This window comes from Argentina silus (assembly GCF_951799395.1).
Source record: "Argentina silus genome assembly, chromosome: 1".
Classification (NCBI taxonomy): Eukaryota; Metazoa; Chordata; class Actinopteri; order Argentiniformes; family Argentinidae; genus Argentina; species Argentina silus.
The window spans coordinates 37,123,648-37,142,506 of record NC_139655.1 but is presented as its reverse complement, the minus strand read 5'-3'; the positions used below and the strand labels follow the sequence as shown (position 1 = coordinate 37,142,506).

The 18,859-nt window shown below is 39.4% G+C and overlaps 2 protein-coding genes across 3 annotated transcripts; one reads left to right on the top strand and one right to left on the bottom strand.

Moving 5' to 3' along the window:
• The first annotated feature begins 1,997 nt into the window (after positions 1-1,997).
• Positions 1,998-11,368, top strand: tmem71 (transmembrane protein 71). Of its 2 annotated transcripts, none has more exons than XM_083664955.1 (10): positions 1,998-2,115; positions 5,650-5,740; positions 5,972-6,020; positions 6,425-6,637; positions 7,505-7,689; positions 8,527-8,712; positions 8,834-8,903; positions 9,236-9,297; positions 9,403-9,452; positions 9,555-11,368. In XM_083664955.1, exons 2-10 carry the CDS (start codon positions 5,710-5,712, stop codon positions 9,576-9,578), a joined length of 870 nt encoding a protein of 289 aa, XP_083521081.1. In that variant the 5' UTR covers positions 1,998-2,115; positions 5,650-5,709; the 3' UTR covers positions 9,579-11,368. The 2 variants fall into 2 exon arrangements, with proteins under 2 accessions (XP_083521081.1, XP_083521080.1); XM_083664954.1 differs by having other exon boundaries at positions 2,078-2,119; positions 5,656-5,740.
• A 3,318-nt stretch (positions 11,369-14,686) lies between these two features.
• LOC310814213 (uncharacterized protein) lies at positions 14,687-17,273 on the bottom strand. The gene is made up of 4 exons (XM_083683512.1): positions 16,900-17,273; positions 16,705-16,808; positions 16,471-16,567; positions 14,687-16,340 (listed from the first exon to the last, which is right to left on the bottom strand). Exons 1-4 carry the CDS (start codon positions 17,201-17,203, stop codon positions 15,394-15,396), a joined length of 1,452 nt encoding a protein of 483 aa, XP_083539638.1. The 5' UTR covers positions 17,204-17,273; the 3' UTR covers positions 14,687-15,393.
• Positions 17,274-18,859: the final 1,586 nt, after the last annotated feature.

The window sequence follows — 18,859 nt, the reverse complement described above, 5'->3', positions numbered from 1 at the left end:
ATGGACCATCAGGTGACGGACAGCTGATTCACACGTATGCTAAACATCACATGTTCAGGGACACGGGTTAAAAGCAACCGTGTTATGCACAATTTTCTACCGTGGTTAAACAGTGTGACGTCACTGGCTATGAGAGTTTCACTTGTTGGTCGTCCCACCCATCGCCCCAGCCTCCACCCGCTCAGTCGCTCTGTATTTAACCTACCTACGGGGGGTTTGATAAGTCATGGGCTCCCTGCCATACGGTATTTTGTATTTTATGTTGTTAAATTTCAGGCAGGGAGCTATACAGAGCGGAGCCATCCAATTACACCAAAAAATACAAACTTATCTATTTCTATTTTCATTCAATAATTATTAAACCGATGTAAGTGTCTGATTTAGAGACTTTTGAACTTTGATGTTGAATGTTTCATGAGTCTAACACAGATTCAGCATCCAGAAAGGCATACCAGTGTGATAGGGATGTTTGGAAGGTGTTTTTGAATGAATGGGGCCCTATGGTGACACAAACAACACAGTATATGGCTATCATATATCTAAGTAAGGGACTAATATCCCAAAGTGTCAAGACCACAGTCAAGGTACGTTGGAATGTGTGTTGATTCAAATTCATATGAGTAAACAATGCCTTTTTTTCTGTTTTGCATAATCACATCATGTGCAATAGTGGTCAAGTAGTTACTAGATGGGCCCAATGCGGGCAAAAATACAAGTTGGGCCAACTGGGATTGCTCTTTGGTGCGACATGGACTCCAAGGCATTGGCCCACTGTTGGCAGCCCACACCTGGTGGGCTTGAAATAAACCCAGCCTGGAGCCACTGACCGCCCACATTGGACATTTTTCAGCAGAGCTGAAACCCAATAATGGGAGTCATAATTGTTTTGTCCAGTGACAAGTTACATTTCTTTTGTTATTTTATATACAAGCCACTTTTTTTTTTATAAACAACGATGTTGGATATGTGGAAACATCACTTTAAGCTTTTTTTGTTTGTTTGCAATGCACCAACATTCCAGTTAAACTGGCATGGAAAAGTCTAAAGAGCTGCACAAGCCTCATTCACACAATGTTGCAATATTTGCAGTTACTCGATAGGCTACAGTGAAACAATGCCTTTCCCTTAAGTTGTATATAGTGGACCTCCACACTCTCATCTCACTATATTTTGGTCAACAATCTGTATTTACAGCATGAATTCAAAAGAGGGCGCATTCCTGTATTTGAAGCAGATGAGAAGACCCCATCGTTGTCCCCTCAAAAAGGGCGTGTCCGCCGTATGGAAAGTCACCAACATCTTCCAACATTGAGACTTCCGGTTTCATTTTAGCGACTTCAAAATAAAAGTTTAGAGATTAACGGAAAGTGACAGGATTACAATATTTTCTCTTATTTTTGCTGAAATAAAGACCATACCTCACTTTTGCTGAAATAAGGACACTAGAAGTGTTGTTGACTAGATTGTTAAAAAATAAAATTAGTAAAAATGTTTGTTATGTTTAGCCTTGGAATATTATTTGTGTACAGTCCATTATGTGTTCTCTATGCAATCTAGACAAGGCACTTTGAACTGGGCCACATTAAAGGGCCGACAATACTCTGTATGACACCCCTCATGGTTGAAACTTGATGTGAAGTGTTGCTGAGTACAATGGTCGTAAAAATCATGTGTAGTCTTGGAAAATGATTTGTGTACAGTCCATGTGTCCCCAATGCAGTGCAGCAGTCTTTCATCAGAGTAATTAGGATGTTAGAAGAATTACAAACCCTTAAAACATAATGAATACATCGAGAGGATTAAATGTTTATTCCCAGATATAGTTACATAAAATGTGTGGTTCCTTACCCACATTTAGTATTTCTAAATGCTTTAACAAGTTTAACGTCGGCGCTTTTATTTTGAAGAAATCCTAATACAGATACACCCGAGCTAAGTGGGCGGAGATCCACTATTGTTGTTCACAGATGGAGATCAGCTGCGAGTGGGTGGGCTGTCAACCAAGAGGACAAACAACTCAAGTGTTTCATTTGCACATCTCGACAACCTCTGCCGAAGAATCATAAATAGAACTTTGAAGCTCCTTCATATGTGATTCGACTTCGATAAGCAAAAGTAAGTGGCCCCTCAACGCTTACTGAGTCTGCTGTTTGTTCGGTGCAGCCTTGTTTTCTGTCTCTTCTGGACATTGAACTTGAGAGATGGAGCGTACTGTACAGGCTACATCGCGTTTAGACATAAAGAGAGATAGGCCTACACAGGGAATGTTAAAGAGCTGTTTTATATTGCTTCACAATATTATTAGTATTATTATAATGATGATAATAATAATAATGGTATTATTTTTCTTAACAATAATGATCTCCGTATAGGGCAGTTCGTTCTTTGTTGTTTGTTCCCAAAGTCAGAGCTATTGACTTTTATTATGATATGCACGGCATTGTTGAATCGCAAGACATTATTTAAAGAAAATAATGATCAATCATCTAGTTGCTGCTACTGAGCAAGGTCTGGTGCTCCAGATGTGTCGTTGCCCAGTTTTCTAGCCCAGTTGCACCATGAGCTAGCGCCTTGCAGGCCCTTCCAGCATCATCAGCTATAGCGCTGCAGATCCTTCCAGCATCATCAGCTAGCGCCCTGCAGATCCTTCCAGCATCATCAGCTTGCGCCCTGCAGACCCTTCCAGCATCATCAGTTAGCCCACTGCATCTTCCACCATCATCTGCTGTCGTGGAATCACTGGCAGAACAGGCACAATTTAATATTTATTTTTGCAATGCAAAAATCTATTAGAAGAGAAAATAATTTATACAATTTAAAGAAATTTCGTATTATCGAATTCATTAGGTGAAGTCAGTTCTTACAATGAGGTATGAAAGACAATCAATATGGTTTTTCCCCCCCAAAATGATTCAAGCTCTGCTATTCAAGCTGTTATTGATGGGCAAACTAATGGTTTTATATATAGTTTCCTTATTGTTACAGAAAGGTGTTCTATTGTTCTAATGTAAAGAAAATACTGAATACACAATGTAGGCATAGCCTACCTTATAATAATTATCAAGAAAACAAACTATAAACTCTCTAGCCATCTCTATCAGTAGGCCTACGTCTTGAAAAAAATGAGAAGTACGAGAAGGGAGAAAAAAAAACTGTAGGAAGCAATTAATTGAGCAGACAGTGAGCCGGGAATGTAATGTGTGGGAGGCAACACATCAGACTTGGGAGACTAACAAATGAGAGGCCCAGTTTTTACAGTTGTTCAGGGCCAACTCACTGAATCTGAAATTCCTCAACAAAACCAGGTTATGGAGTTAATTGCATAGATCCATCAAAGCAATAATACAAAATCCATAGGACATCATACAGTAGCCAAAGTAAGGCTCTGCAAATAGAGCCACGGACTGCTGTCCACCAAACCACTCATTTACTACAGATAGGATACTTGATTTGTAGACAATGCAATGACATGACTTCTGAAATTGTTTTGCAAATTTTATTCAAGCTTTGTGCAGTGTAAATGAACAGTGTACTGGCAAATGGACACATTAGAGAGAGAGAGAGAGAGAGAGAGTGTCACTTCCTCAGAAAATCGGTATTTTGAGGTTTGTTGGTTTGTGCCATTTATGTCTTCATAAGGAAGAAATTTAAAAACAAGTAGGCCTCCAGTCCTCCTGGCAACACGACTGCAGAAGACTCTTGACTGCTGCCGTCATTATTGTAGAGCTCGCAAGAACATCAACGGGCCATGTTAACCCTTAGCTCTCTGGGAGAGAGCTGCTTTGCTTTCTTCCTCTGCTGGCTCACATGACGTCAATGACTATTTTAGTGAAGGGAGATATGGAAAGCTCAAGTATGAAGGGGCCCATACTTGGGACTGGGTCTCCACAGTATTTGAGGACCAGTGGCTTAACTGATATAAATGAATATATTGCTCAGTACGTGCTGTAGGGCTGTCATGGTAACCACGCACATGTTATGTGAATCAGTGGTGCCGTGAAATAGGGTTAGGGTTAGGGATTTTTTTGGGATTTCCAAAAAAATCCAAACTTTTAGAGTATAGAGCCAAAAGAGGAAGAAATGCTTCACTGTCCCATTACTTAGGCAGGGCACTATATTTTGAAGCTATACAGTGTTTGTTTATGTTCCTGTTTTGCTCATGAGGCATCTATAAGTAAAATTCTTTAAGAATCAATGGGTAAAAAAATCACATTTAAATATCCAAAAACCTTTAATAAGGTCCCTTCAACCAGGCTACAGAAAGCCAGTCCCCAGGCACACTTCCAATGCCTACTATTGTGCAATCTCCCCCAGTCCCCCAGCCTATTAAAACACTGAATGCCTCTGTTCATCCAGCTCCAGTCTCTTGTTTACTTCTGAAATACCCTCTTCTCCTGTGTCACCAGACAGAGACCGTTACCATTGGAGGTTTGACCCACATAAGATAATGGATCTGGAGTCACAGAGCCATCCCACAATTCCTGTCATTTAGACTACAGCCATGGTAGGACAGATGTACACACACAAGTCTGGCGAAAAATAGAACGTCTGGCTCCAAAAAGGACACAATGAGTGTACACAGAGAGGATTTGTACAGGACAGTTAGTGCAGAGTTGCTAAAATTCAAACATTTTGGATGGTTTATATTTTTGAGGTTTACAATATCATCTGTATTTGGCTATTTTTGAGAAGTAACAACTTCGTTCACAGAGGAATGGACACAAGCGTAGTTCCTAGCCAGGATAGAGTTAAAAGTTACGTCATTGACAGAGGTTTTTGTTTGTTATGTCTTCCCACCGGATGGGAGGGCAGCAGTTTTTCTCAGCGTGTTTCAAAGAGCAGAAAAGATGTTCGACAGCATAAGGAAGCAGTCATCCTTCAAATAATATTACAGTTATACTAGATTTAAAGAAACGTTTTGCTCATGAACATGTTTTTTAAAGGGATGCAAATTACATTTGATTGAAAAGGAACTTTTGGGTAAGATTGACTTTTTTAATTTAATTGAGTTTCACACAATTTGGGAAATACCTACCAAAGAGAATTTGGTAATGGGCTATACATATGGTACAGTACATGTACCATCCAGAATTGTGACTTAATTTTATGGTTTGGGCATTTATAGCTGCCACTGCTAACTTGTCTTAATTTATGATGTTACACTTTGCTGCTGCCATCAGCAGTATCCTGAAGTGTACAGAAACATCTTGTCTGCTCGAGCACAAGCAAATGCCTCCAAATTCATTGGACGGTGCTTCATCATACAGTAAGACAATGACCCAAAACATACTGCCATCACAAGTAGGGAGTTTTTCAAGGCCAACAAGTGGTATGTATTTCATCACATGTATTTTATTTGCTGAAGATGCAGAAAGAACTCAAAACAAACAACAACTGAAGACGGCTTCAGTACAGGCCTGGCAGACCATCACCAGAGAAGATACCCAGTGTCTGGTGGGGTTAATGGGTCGCAGACTTCAGGCAGTTATTGCATGCAAAGGATTGTCGACCAAATACTAAACATGAGTGCTTTATTTGGACAAAATGCTTCTTCTTTCCAATACTTATGGAGGGCACTGTAACTTACTTGTTCCTGCTTTTTACAGTTCCTGTTTCTCATTGAGGGTGTCAATTTCTGATGTTTTCCAGATTGAGACAGCATTGTCCGACACACTCTTACCAGACAAGGTTGTGTGTGTACGGGCAGACATGGCTCTGCTGTTCACTGGGGCAGTTACAAGTATGTCAACATCCTTTTTTACACAGACATTACACTCTAAACCACATTGTTTTCTGTACTACTTATCCTTTCATCTGTTATACAGTCAGCTATTGATTTCGGTTACACAAAACCTGAAAACATTCCAGTGTAGCAGAGGTTGTTTTATTAAGCTGATCCCTTTTACTGAAGTTGATTGTTGTCTTTTGGTCTGATTTTTAAATGAACAAATCTCTTTTTAAATGTTTGTAGGTTCACCCATAAGAAAGAGACAACCGTTAGCTGATCAGTCATGTCACAGGTAATGTCCTAGCTCTCTGTAATCAACTTTCAACACTGATCTCAAACTATGTCCAAATGATTTTAGATTCACAAGTTAGCATGCCTAACATAACAATCTGCAGACAAATGCTTTGATAATGATTAGAAAGTAGTTGTTAGTTATGAGTGGTAAAGGATGGTAGGCTACTCTGTGGTCGCAAAATGTACGTTTTAATGACACAGTTTACTCGCGGATTGCAATTACAATTAGCATCATGGTCAGAATTTTGGACAGAATTTAATCGAATATTTGTACAAGTTGTCTGGATGTACTGTATCAGTATCTCAGGTTAGGATTCAATCCGTACAGTACTATGCTATTACTATACTGTTACTCCAGAAGTATTGTATAACCCTGATGTTTATCTTTCTGGTCTTGTGTAGCCCGGATCTGTCCCTCCTGTCCCCAGACTCCTCCTATGAGTGTTACTATGTGGACCCAGTGACGGGCTCTCCCTGTTCCTGCCGACGCAGCCGTCGTCTGCTCTCCAACGGCTACTACGTCGTCACGGAGGACAGCTACACCTGGGATGACGAGGGCAATGTGTCCCTCACCCTCCCCAAAACCAATGTGTCCTACAAAGAGAATCTAGTCAGGTGAGACGAAGGATCCACTCACTCTACGTCATCATTTAGCAGGGTTTTTGGTCCTCAAGAGGAAAATAGTGAAAATAATGTGTTCGCCTACTGTATATGGGTGCTGAATATCATTACACATGCCCTTTGTAAGACTAGTTCACCCATTCCCTTACTTTTTGTCTCAGCCATTTCAGATGTATGATAAGCATTTTGAGGCTTTGCAGAATTGTGACCTTACTGTCATAAGACTGTTCCAAATCACATGACTGGTGTCATGGTCGGTTGGAAATGTTGTCATGGTTGTTATGCAACTCTTAAGAGTGCTTCTGTGTTGAAACACAAGTCATGTTTATCGGAATGAGATCATACACTACCCTATATGAGAGAGCTGCACAGAACACCTGAGGCGGGTTGGAATGTCTTGTAAATTCTTTGTTTGTGACATGAGGTACCAATCCGGCAAGATAAGTGAAGTCACCCGTTTTAGTTGCTAAGAGATTCTAATGTTATGGAAGATTTTCTCATCAACATCACAAATGTCTTAAAGGGGCTTACTTCAACAGTAGTTCATTTAATGTAGCACTTTGGCAAGTCTACATGATTGCATAATAAGCATCATTTTATTTGACCAGCTGAATCATTTATTTACTGCCGTTCTCATGCAACCACAAATACAGTGGCTACGTTATTTTTATTTCACTGTGGCAGGGTTTATCCACTGTGGGACTTCAAACATACTACACAAACTGTTTCTTACCCATTATTGCTTTGATCACAGATGACATACAAAAACGGAACTATTGTATGCATGAATTTTATTTTGCTGTATCAAATATTTCACGGTGTGATTCAAGCTACTTTTTTGCACATGTTGTTTCCCTGTAGAATCTTCCGGCGCAGACGGAGGGCCCGGCGGTCTCTGGCTAGCCTGCTGAGTGACATGACTGAAACATGTCAGTCATGGCTGGATGAGAAGGTGTTTGGTGGGATACATCACCCCCCCCTGGCTGAGTCCTCCTGGGTGGAGCAGAGCACCACAGACCTGGACACAAGCTGCAGCTTCACTTATGGTGAGGCGTGGTGCCTTGGACTTATAAGATTCAGATGGTGAATAGACTCAGAATTGGGTGATGGTCATGAATTTTATGAGGGTCTCTGTCCCTCGGAGTTCACAGGTGGCCATCTGTTAGGAGATAAGACCTAACAAACCAATTAACATACAGGCTTTGTGTATAGCATCAGACTGGTTGATAGATCTAAGGGGTAAAACACTAGAAGAGCTGGGGGAAAACTCAGTTCTTAGTTTAGACCACACGGCTAGACCCAGAGCATGGACTTCTCTGCTGATGATTACACCAAGTAAAAGATTCCTTGAACACAGAAGTTCTCACTGTCCTTTTATTTTCTTTATTTACAGAATGGTTTACTGTAGGGCACATGTTGTGGATGAGCACACCAGAGGTGTTTTGGTAATGGGGTGGAAGCGTAAGTGCAGTTAATGCACCTTTTTCTATGGTGCTACAGCACTTTCCCACCTATTACCATACATCAGAGTTGTTAGCATCGGGGTTTACTTTGATAGAGCGTCGTTCATTGCCATCAATGTCCAGAATTCTCTCACTTTATTGACTCTCTAGCTCCAACATCAATGAGAGTGACAGATCAATATGGACATGACAGGTAGCTGTTTGCACACAGTGTTTAAGGAATTGGACTGTTAACCAGTGGTACTGGGACTGTTAACCAGTGGTACTGGGACTGTTAACCAGCGATACTACATCAGAAGTATAAAAACACCTAGCCCTGCATGCGAAGCTTCAATGTTAAATCATACCCAGTTTGTAAAAGTATGTTGATTCTAACAGGTAGATGTTGCTCATTGTAGCTGGCCTCTCCTTTCATTTCAGACCACAGTGAGATTGTTTCCCCACCAGAGAAGTTGGCTCACAAGCCTGTACTCGAGGAGGAGATCTGCACTGAGACATGCCTCTCCCAAGAGCAATTTACCCAATCCCTGGGTGGCCTCTTAGACGTCCCACCACCTTCAGCCTTCACCTCCAATCAATACTGTCCCCCTAAACCCCAGTCAGCAGGTGAGCTGAGCTCATACTCACACAATAGTAACAGCATGTTGTCCTTTACAGTATGTTTGCTGTGTTATTTATCAAAAGGCTTTTGGAACATTCAATGCTAAATTGGATTCATGTGTTTCAGATTTCACCATGGTGAAAGCCTTCTTCCTCCTAATCCTCGCTGTCTTTATCTTTACTGCCATATTTTCCAGGTAAGAAAGTAGTAGAATGTAGTTGCAAGCTTGTAATATTAGAATCTAAAATATTAGAATGAAAAATGTTATAGCTCTCAGTCTTAGTTGTACACTAGTATTATGCAATCAAAACATTATGGTATACATATGTATCTGGTTATAGTGTACATTGTTTCACAAAGCTCTTTCAAGACACTTTCAAATTCCATTATTTGTCAAAAATTAAATAATATGAATGTGCGGAAAGCACAATGTGAAACAAATGTTCGATAAACGTGTTCCTATCCTTGTCCCAGATTGGACCCCTTATATAGAACACCTGCTAATGTTAACCATGTTATTCCATTCAGGTGTCTGTTACGGGGACTAGCAATGGTATTCATCACATTTGCATTGATAATGACATCTCTATGTAAGTAAAACTTAATTTGATATCGGTGTTGGACCAAATTTCAATGCAATTTAGCAGAGCAGGCAAAATTCTGATCATGACTTCAAAACATTGCTTTTTCTCCAGTCCTAACCAAGTCTGGGCCCATGGGCAAGTGGAGAAAAGCTAAGACGGAGGTGAGTCATATTCATAAATATTTAATTACATTGAGTTTGGCCTCAGGGAATGATAAGTTCCATTCTAAGGTGGTCATTAACTTTTTTCATATTTTTTTCCAGGACATTACGTCAAGAAATGAATAAAAAGGAAGAAATCTCTCTTCTCTCTCTCGCTCGCATGCACACAAGCACACACACAAACACTTCAGTTTACTCGTGAAATTAAGAGGATACAGAGAACTAAGCTATGAAATAAGATGGAATCAAAGATGGAATATACATACATTATGGAAAATACATTTCATTAGCTAAATGTAGGTTGCACAGAATGAACACTTGAGTTACAATAACCTGTTCATATAACAGGTTAAGCAAGTGTAATCTCTCTAAAAAGAGAGTCATTATATTCATATCATCTACACAAGTGTTTTTAATATATTCTTGAAATATCAGTTTTTTTTATTGTTGATACAGTAGTTGACCATGGCTTTTTTGGGCTGTCCAACATGACCTATTTTCTAGCTTCTAGATTTTAATACAATTACAGGTCCATTGAAGTAGCAAAGGCATACACTAAGACCGTAGAGACTTGTATATCATTATATATCTCACCTGTCTCAGAAAAGAGAGAGCTGATGCTTATACCTGAAAAGAACCAAATGTACAACATGATTGTTGTTTAAATACCTGAACTACCTGGAAGTTATTTGTAACTGTAAAGTGCCATTTTTCCTGAGGAAATGCAACATGCTAAAAGTGCCTTCTTTATCTTAGCTATACACATGCAGGGACTGCCTACCCTGAAAGGCCAATGTTGTGTCGTGACGGAGGGCTATCCCTTTAGGGAGTAGAATGCTGAATCACACAGCGCAATAAAATATTGATTTAATACAGGGAATTGTTGTATACATTTATAAAATGCTGCTGGAATAGAAAGCTCGCACTGTGATGCTTAGATCTATACTGTATGCTCATGTTAGTCCGTACATTTGGATACTCTGGGCTCTTGCAAGCAGTTTTTGTAAATCATATATTTATGGGAATTTGAGATACAATATAAGCAAAAACTTAAGGAGCATGTTGGTATTGTGGGACAACAGAAAAGCAGTAGAAAAATCCCCATCCCTATTTGTAATCATATTTACGGTTGTTATTCAACCCAGAAGGAAGACATGTTTTCCATCAGGAAAAAGAATGTGGCACAGGTAGCTGAATAATAATGAATATGTATTGTATAACTTTATAAAGTTTTGATATGAGAAATCATGTTTGGGCCTCAAATTATGCCAGGTGTTTTAGAGAATGTGAAGAAAATGAAAAGGGATGAATTAGTGCTCAGTTATTTGTTAGTAACTGCACAAATCAACTGTCATTCTATGTAAAACTGCATAAATGTATAAACTGTGTTTTAGCGTCATTACTTGTCTCAGTTTATGTAAGTGAACTGATTTTGTTTGCATGTTGTTGGTTTTAATAACATGTTGGTGTTGCCTACCGTCCGTTCAGACAAAAGTGACTTGAGAAGTATTGCTGTATTAATTCTCTCTTAAGTGCCAAATCTGAATGATTTTTCCAATTATGAGACAACTTTTGGAACAATAAAGCGTGTTAAATCATCAATACAATCAATGAACCACAATTAAAGAATAGAAGGTTCTGTTTTTGTAAATATTAAAAGTGGATCATCTTGGCTCTATAATATGGCTGTATATCTTTTTATATTCCTGATTTAGTGGCTCTTTATTTTAGGGTACAGAAATGACCACGTATGTACTTAACCATTCACCATGTAATGACTAGCTATCACAATAATAACCAATGAATTACTTGTTTGTTTCTGTAGGATTAAATAAAACGAGCACCACTATGTGTAACAGATATGTGATCGTCCTTCAACTTCTGCCCTCTGTAATCAATAAACGACAGCCAACGATCGCAGTTCTGTGTCTTTATTCAGACAATAGACAATAATGACCACATGAGATGTTTTGCATGCACCAGGATGTTGACTGTTGTAGCATAGATTGCTTGTAAATGTAGACTATCCTCTAATTATAATAATGCAAATACAATATATACAATGCCCTCCATAAGTAATGGGACAGTGAAGCATTTTTCTTCTTTTGGCTCTATACTCCAAAATTTGGATTTTAAATCAAACAATTACTATGAGGTTAACGAAGAGATTCTGAGCTTTTATTTGATGGTATTTGGGTACTACGGATGCTCCGATCGATCGGCCACCGATATAAATCGGCCGATTTCCACTCCAAATTACTCGATCGGTGGTCGCCAAATTAGCCAATCGCAAAATCCGATCTTTTACAAGCGAGCTGCGCCGTTTAAGTGGTATGAAAGTCAAGTATCAGATTACATTGTTCTGAATGGTAGGTTATATAATAACGTGAACTCTCTCTCCATGGTGGCAACGTAAAACACGTGCAAACATCTTAATTAAGACCATGTATCTTTAACAACAACAACAGCACACGTTATAACACTAAATAATTATTATTAACGTCCAATATCCAAATTAACAAATTTGGACGTTAATAAGGAATCGCTCTGCACGTAAAATCAGAAGCAAGATTTGCCACATGCCTCTTAGCAATGTCGTCTCCGCTTTGGCAGTTTTTTAAAGTGTCGGAAAAAGACCCCAAAAATGCAATTTTCAATACGTGTAAAAAAGAAATCTTGCGTTGAGGACATTCAGCAAAAACCTCATATGGCACTTAAAGAATCACCACGAAAAGGTAATGCCATAAATATATTCATATAGAGAATGTATGATTTTTTTTTTTTTTTTTTTACCATATCTAGACATCAGGTCTAGAAGGCAAGATTGTTACTGTATTTTACTGTACTGTAGCCTCTTTGATTTCTTCGTTTTAATTAAAAGAGAGGTTACCAAATTCAAAATGTGCCACTTAGCATTTGTCTGATATACTGTATATTGAAGTATATATCTGACATATAGTGAATAATATATGGAGGGCATATTCATGAGTTTAATGAGTGTTTAATAATGGCAACCTTAATCTAAGCCACAAGTCTATGCAAAGACAGTGTCATCATATGGGTACAATAACATGAGTAAGAACATTCTAAGAAGAGACATCCGGTACAGTTAGTAACAAAGAGTAAACATTTTCTTTTTAAAAAATCGGTATTGGACGATCCTGAGGAAAATAATCTACGAATAATCCCTATTGTGTACATACTGTACAGTATTGCTTTCACCATTTAGAAATGACAACACTGTTTATGCTTAGTCCCCCTATTTCAAGGCACCAAAAGTGAAGGGAAAAACCACTAGTTATACTCAAAAGGGATGGTTTAGTTTGCTGAAGTATAATATATGAAATACCTTAAAAAGCTTGCAGGGGTCTGGGAAAAAGGTATTGTGGACAGATAAGACGAATATTATCATGTACCAGAGTGAGTGCATGACAAAAGGATCTGCCCAGATTTACAGCATACAACCTCATCTGGGAAACGTAGAGGGTGTGTTATGGTTTGGGCATGTATAGCTGCCACTAGAACTGGCTAACTTGTCTTAATTGATGACGGCAGCAGCAAAATGTAAGTGTACAGAAACATCTTGTCTGCTCCAGTACAAGCAAATGCCTCAAAATTCATTGGATGGCACTTCATCATACAGTAAGACAATGACCCCAAACATACTGCCATAGCAACTATGCAGTTCGCGTCCTCTTCGTTGTCGGTCAATAGCTACTCACGCCGGAAGCGTTGAAATCCCAGAAATCTGTAGCTACTCCCCTCTACCGGTTTCTCCATTGACCCTCACTACAAATAGCTTACCGTTGGCATTCGCTGTTGTTATTTTTTAATATAACTTTTTCATGGGTTTAGGGATGTCCTTCTCAAAACAGTTAACAGTCATCACCATCAATCACCTGCATCATAGTTGAAAGACAATTGTACCCCACTGGAAATCGCACTTCCGTACCCGAGTAGAGAGGTGTGGCCACTGTGAAAACGTCACTCCCATAGAGAAACCTTTGGCTCAATCCATAATTTACAGATAAACTGGACTGGTGTGGTCACTGTTTTAGACTTGGATTTCGATGCATCCTTTCATCCACCTGTAGGATAATCCATGTCTACTGCATTGGTTTAATACGCTGGTGAGGTGGAATATCACTGGAGACCCAAATAAGCGTGCAGTGCTGTAATACTGACATGACAATGCTGATCAAACTTGATCCCACTGTAGTAAAATTTAGTAGTGTTCATTATTTCTATATATATATATATATATACACACACACACACACACACACACACACACCGGCCACTTTATTAAGTACACCTGTTCAACTGCTTGGTAACGCAAATATCTAATCAGCCAATCACATGGCAGTAACTCAATGCATTTAGGCATGTAGACATGGTCAAGACGACCTGCTGAAGTTCAAACTGAGCATCAGAATGGGGAAAAAAGGTGATTTAAGTGACTTTGAACGTGGCATGGTTGTTGGTGCCAGACGGCTGGTCTGAGTATTTCAGAAACTGCTGATCTATTGGGATTTTCACACACAACCATCTCTAGGGTTTACAGAGAATGGTCAGAAAAAGAGAAAATATCCAGTGAGCGGCAGTTCTCTGGGCGAAAATGCCTTGTTGATGCCAGAGGTCAGAGGAGAATGGCCAGACTGGTTCGAGATGATAGAAAGGCAACAGTAACTCAAATAACCACTCGTTACAACCAAGGTATGCAGAAGACCATCTCTGAACGCACAACACGTCGAACCTTGAAGCAGATGAGCTACAAAAGGGGGTCCAACCCAGTACTAGCAAGGTGTACCTAATGAAGTGGCTGGTGAGTGAGTGTATGTGTGTATATATATATATATACCCACTCACATATATAAATACACACTCACATATATTGATGTTCGGCTATATCAGCGAGTGCTGACGTAAGCATCGTTACTTGTACTGGTACCTTGTCATATCAAATACAAATATTTTCACGCTAAAAAAAATAGCTATATTTATCTATATTAAGTCTGCTATGGAGCTTCCAATACACACTTGCTATGTTTATCCCCAGACCGCTTAGTTGTCATGGCATTCTTTGATTATGGTGCAATTACTTTACCAGCATATACTCTTAAATAGTCCATCAGCTGTATTTCAAACACTGTAAAATTAAACCATAAATATTTATTATCTGATGATTATGTTAAATACATAACTAATTGGCTTATAAAACGATACTGTCCTCCAGAAGAGTAATATATTTAATTTAAGTATATATTTAAAATATATAGGAAAGTAATACGTTTTTTGTACTGGTGCAGGTAGGTGGCCACCTTTTTTAAGACCTAATCTTTGCTGTGTCTCTTCAGGATCTAGTAAAATATTATTCAGCCATTGTGAATGTGAATATCATTTTCTATTGAGTAAAACCATTTTGCTACATGTTAATTTCCATTGGCGTATATCTAAGATCACATATAAGACCAGCTCTATCAAGTGTAAGCCATTATATGCCAATTCTGAATCAACTGAGGACATACAAATATGATAATATGCATTCTTTACTAGTCAGAGGTGACTTTGACATTGCTACCGACAAAGCCCATACTAATAATACAGGTATGTTATTGAATATCTGCCATGTTAAATTAAGTAAAGGTTATCATGCAGCAGAGTACATAATATATATGGAAGACATAATCAACATTCTCCATTCTATTCTTAGGTACCATAATAATCATGACATTGCTTTCACTATCATACTAAAATACAAAAGTCAGCCGTGGACAATGAGCATAATTACAAAATGAAACCATAAAAGTCATTTGTAGCCCAAAAACACCACTTAAATACCACACCACGTCACTGTATTCCCCTCCCCCACCCCAAAAAAGAAAGAAAAAACGATGTCATTTTCATGAAGTGAGGATGGGTGGCAAACAACAAGAACCTCTCATTGAAAAGTAGAGGGTGTCACTTTTTCTCCATCATGGACGCTGATGTGTCTCTTGAGGTGATTGGCGGAGATGAAGGTCTTCCCACAGTGTGGACATCTGAACTGCTTGAACCCCGTGTGGACGCTCATGTGCACTTTGAGGGAGCCTGATTGGGCGAACCGCTTCCCACAGTGGGTGCAGCCGTAGCGTCTCTCCCCTGTGTGAACACTTTGGTGTCGCTTGAGGTTGCTGGAGTCAGAGAAGCGCTTCCCGCACTGCACACAACAGAATGGTTTCTCCCCGGTGTGAACCCTCAGATGGGTTTTGAGGTTCTTCAGACATGCCAAAGTCTTGCCACAGAAATTACAAATGAACAACTTACCCCCTGAGCTGTCTCGGTTGCAACTAGAAGAAGTGTTATAACTGTCTTGGGAGACCCAGCCATTCCTCATGAGTGAGGCACTAGACCCAATGTTTTTTCTTACAGTCATTTGTGTCTCATCTGAGGGCAACAGCGCCCTCTGTCTTTCGTCTCTGTAACCTACAGGTTGTTTATGCTCGGCTATGGAGCGAGCAGCCGTGTTGATATTATAAGCGAATCCATTCCCTTCATTTAAATGAGCAGCTGTAATGTCCACACTAGTTTGTACAGAATAAGAGCAGCTTGGATCCTCAGGACCCTGGGTGCTAAGGGAGCCATGTTGGCTGGGGGGCTCATACAACATACAGTCAAAGCCCACGCGATCTTGTATTTCATCACTCGTTTCCAATCCTAGGTTTTGAGGCTCCTTGTTTGCATTCAGGGTTTTAGGTTCTGAAATGAGGCTGTTGTCTGTGTCACCACTCAACCATAAACAAGAGCTGCTGTTTCCCTGCTCTGTCTCCTGTTTGCTGATTGGTTGAGCAGCCCCTGTTTCAGCACCGGAATCTCTCTCTCCTCCATCAGCACTGTGACCCAAAGCTCCTGTGAAAATGATTAGCAACACAGTTTCAATGACTCTGCATAATATGCTAAATATAAGAGGTCATATCATATCACAAATCAGCAGTCGATGATAATACATCTCTGTAAGAAGTACGAAATAAACACTTACTCAGACTTTCCTGTTGGTCACCATTTTCCCAGTCTTCCTCCACCCTCTCCTCTTTGATAACTGATGATTTGGGCTTCACCTCCTCAAATGACACAGGCTGTTACAGGGCATGATGTTGGAAAAAGTCAGCTAGGGTAGAGCTGGGATCATACACATTTTATAGTGAAAGACAAGTATTTATTCAGCCAAGTTTCTGAATAAAGTATATGATGGTAAGATGAGGGAGCTACTGACCAGCCCCTGTGTGGTAGTCAGCCCTGCTTCACTTGAGGTTACTGCATCCCTACACAGTCTTGTGGTCAACTGGGGATCAGTGGCTGTCTGAAACTGTGTTTCACCTACAAGATAAAAAATTGAAGAACATGATTTGAATTGCTACACCAGAGGTTGCTGGGGGAAAAAAGATAGTTAACCATACGGAATGCGAACCTGCAAACGTAGATCTACTGCTCGGTGTCCTTCTAGACTCAAAGCCCAGGTGAGATCGAGAACGACTGTTCGCAAAGATGGAGCTTCCCATTCCTGCTCTCAGTGCAGACGTGCGAGCGACTTTAAGTTCCATCAACCGCAGTTTTCTCTTCAACACATCGTTCTCCTTCTGGCTTCGGGATATCTCCACATTCAGAACGGCATAGCCGTTGTCAACTAGCTCGCAGATTTCAGCCACGGCAGCATTAGCCAATACCTCCATGATGGAGGCTAGCTGAGAATGAAATGCAACAGAATTTGACATTTTTGGACCGCCACTGCGCTCAGATGAAAAAAACACACACAAAAAAACACTTAATGTACGGAGAGTAGAAGAAATAGGCTTCAGAAACGTAACTAGATAACCGGACGCTTTTAGATTTGATCTACGGTTGGCAATAGCATCAATGTAAACAGCGCAGAAGCTGACCAGGAAGTATTTTGGACTCCGTTTGTAAAACGCATGCGTGGATTCCATCCACTGGTTTAAATTCCATATCGATCCCTTAGCCCCTTACTCCACTCATTTACCTTGGATTGATAGACGTTGCAAGTCGATTTTTCATTAGTGGGCTTACTTCAGCAAGTCCAACTATTGCTATTGTTCATACTTATTAGTGGGCTGACTTCAGCAAGTCCAACTATTGCTATTGTTCATACTTATTCTTATGAGTGAGCTTGCTTCAGCATATAATAAGACCATCGCACTTTCTTTCAACTATCTAGCAAATCTGTCTATTTATCGTTCAACCATGTTTAAACCTTTTATACTACCAATATAAGACTTTTCATGCCCACAATATTTTCTTCTGGAACTTTTTCTAGTTCTTATTATTATTATTCCAGTTCTTCAGATTTTTCAGTAGGCTACTGCTCCTACAGCTTTTAAGCTATTCACACATTTACAGTTACATTTTACATTTACATTTATGGCATTTAGCAGACGCCTTTATCCAAAGCGACTTACAACAAATACATTTGTCTAAGTGAGTGAATAATCTATCCATCAGTCATCATAATCTTTAACAGAAATAAGATAGATATTAGCCAGAAACTAACAGACTAACCAATCTCACTTATTCTACCAAAAACTGACAGTAACTAACAAACCACACTTCATTCACATATCTAGCTTTGGGTGCCTATTAAACCTTTGGCTTTTCCGTATGCTGCGAAACAACACAACAACATTGGTAATAATGTGTTATTGCTTGTAATGTCTAGAGTTTACTTGACTTATTACTTATTTGTTTTCAAATGTTTCCTTATTTGTGTGCATTAAAGACTTTCCAGAAAGTATTATTCTGACTATTTATTCAGCAAATGATATGTAAGTAGAGGTTACACTTTAATTTAAAACACTTTAACACAGCTACTGTAAATTATTTTACTCCCTATCACCATCTTGCCATAAAGATATCAACAACTGTCATCGTCATGAGGAGTGTACGGAGAAGTCAAGTGAATCTGCCTGAAAACCCACAAGAGGCTCAAGGTCATAGGCGACCGGAATGGGATCGAGAATAGGGAGCGCAGGTTTGTTGCTACAAAGGTTTCTCAGTGTATATAGTGATTGATTGATTGTTTATTCACGTGTCTTACATTGTAATACAATTAATTTGTTTATCGATGACACAGAATTGCTTCAGTAGCCTATAGTAATTTCGATTATACCAATAATTTTGTGGTTGTTGGTCGAAAAAAAAGACGTTTATACTAGTATTTAGTTTTGGTTTGTCTTTGTTGACATATGGCTGTCGTTTGGATTTCATTTGAAATTAAATGTTAGGTTTAAATCATTCACGCCCGCTAATTCATGGCCTCTCCTGAGCAGGAAAAAGTGGGGTCCATAAGGAATTAGCTTACCCAAATTGTTTTACAAGTGAGCACTACAGCTTTATATTATCAGTGATAACACGTT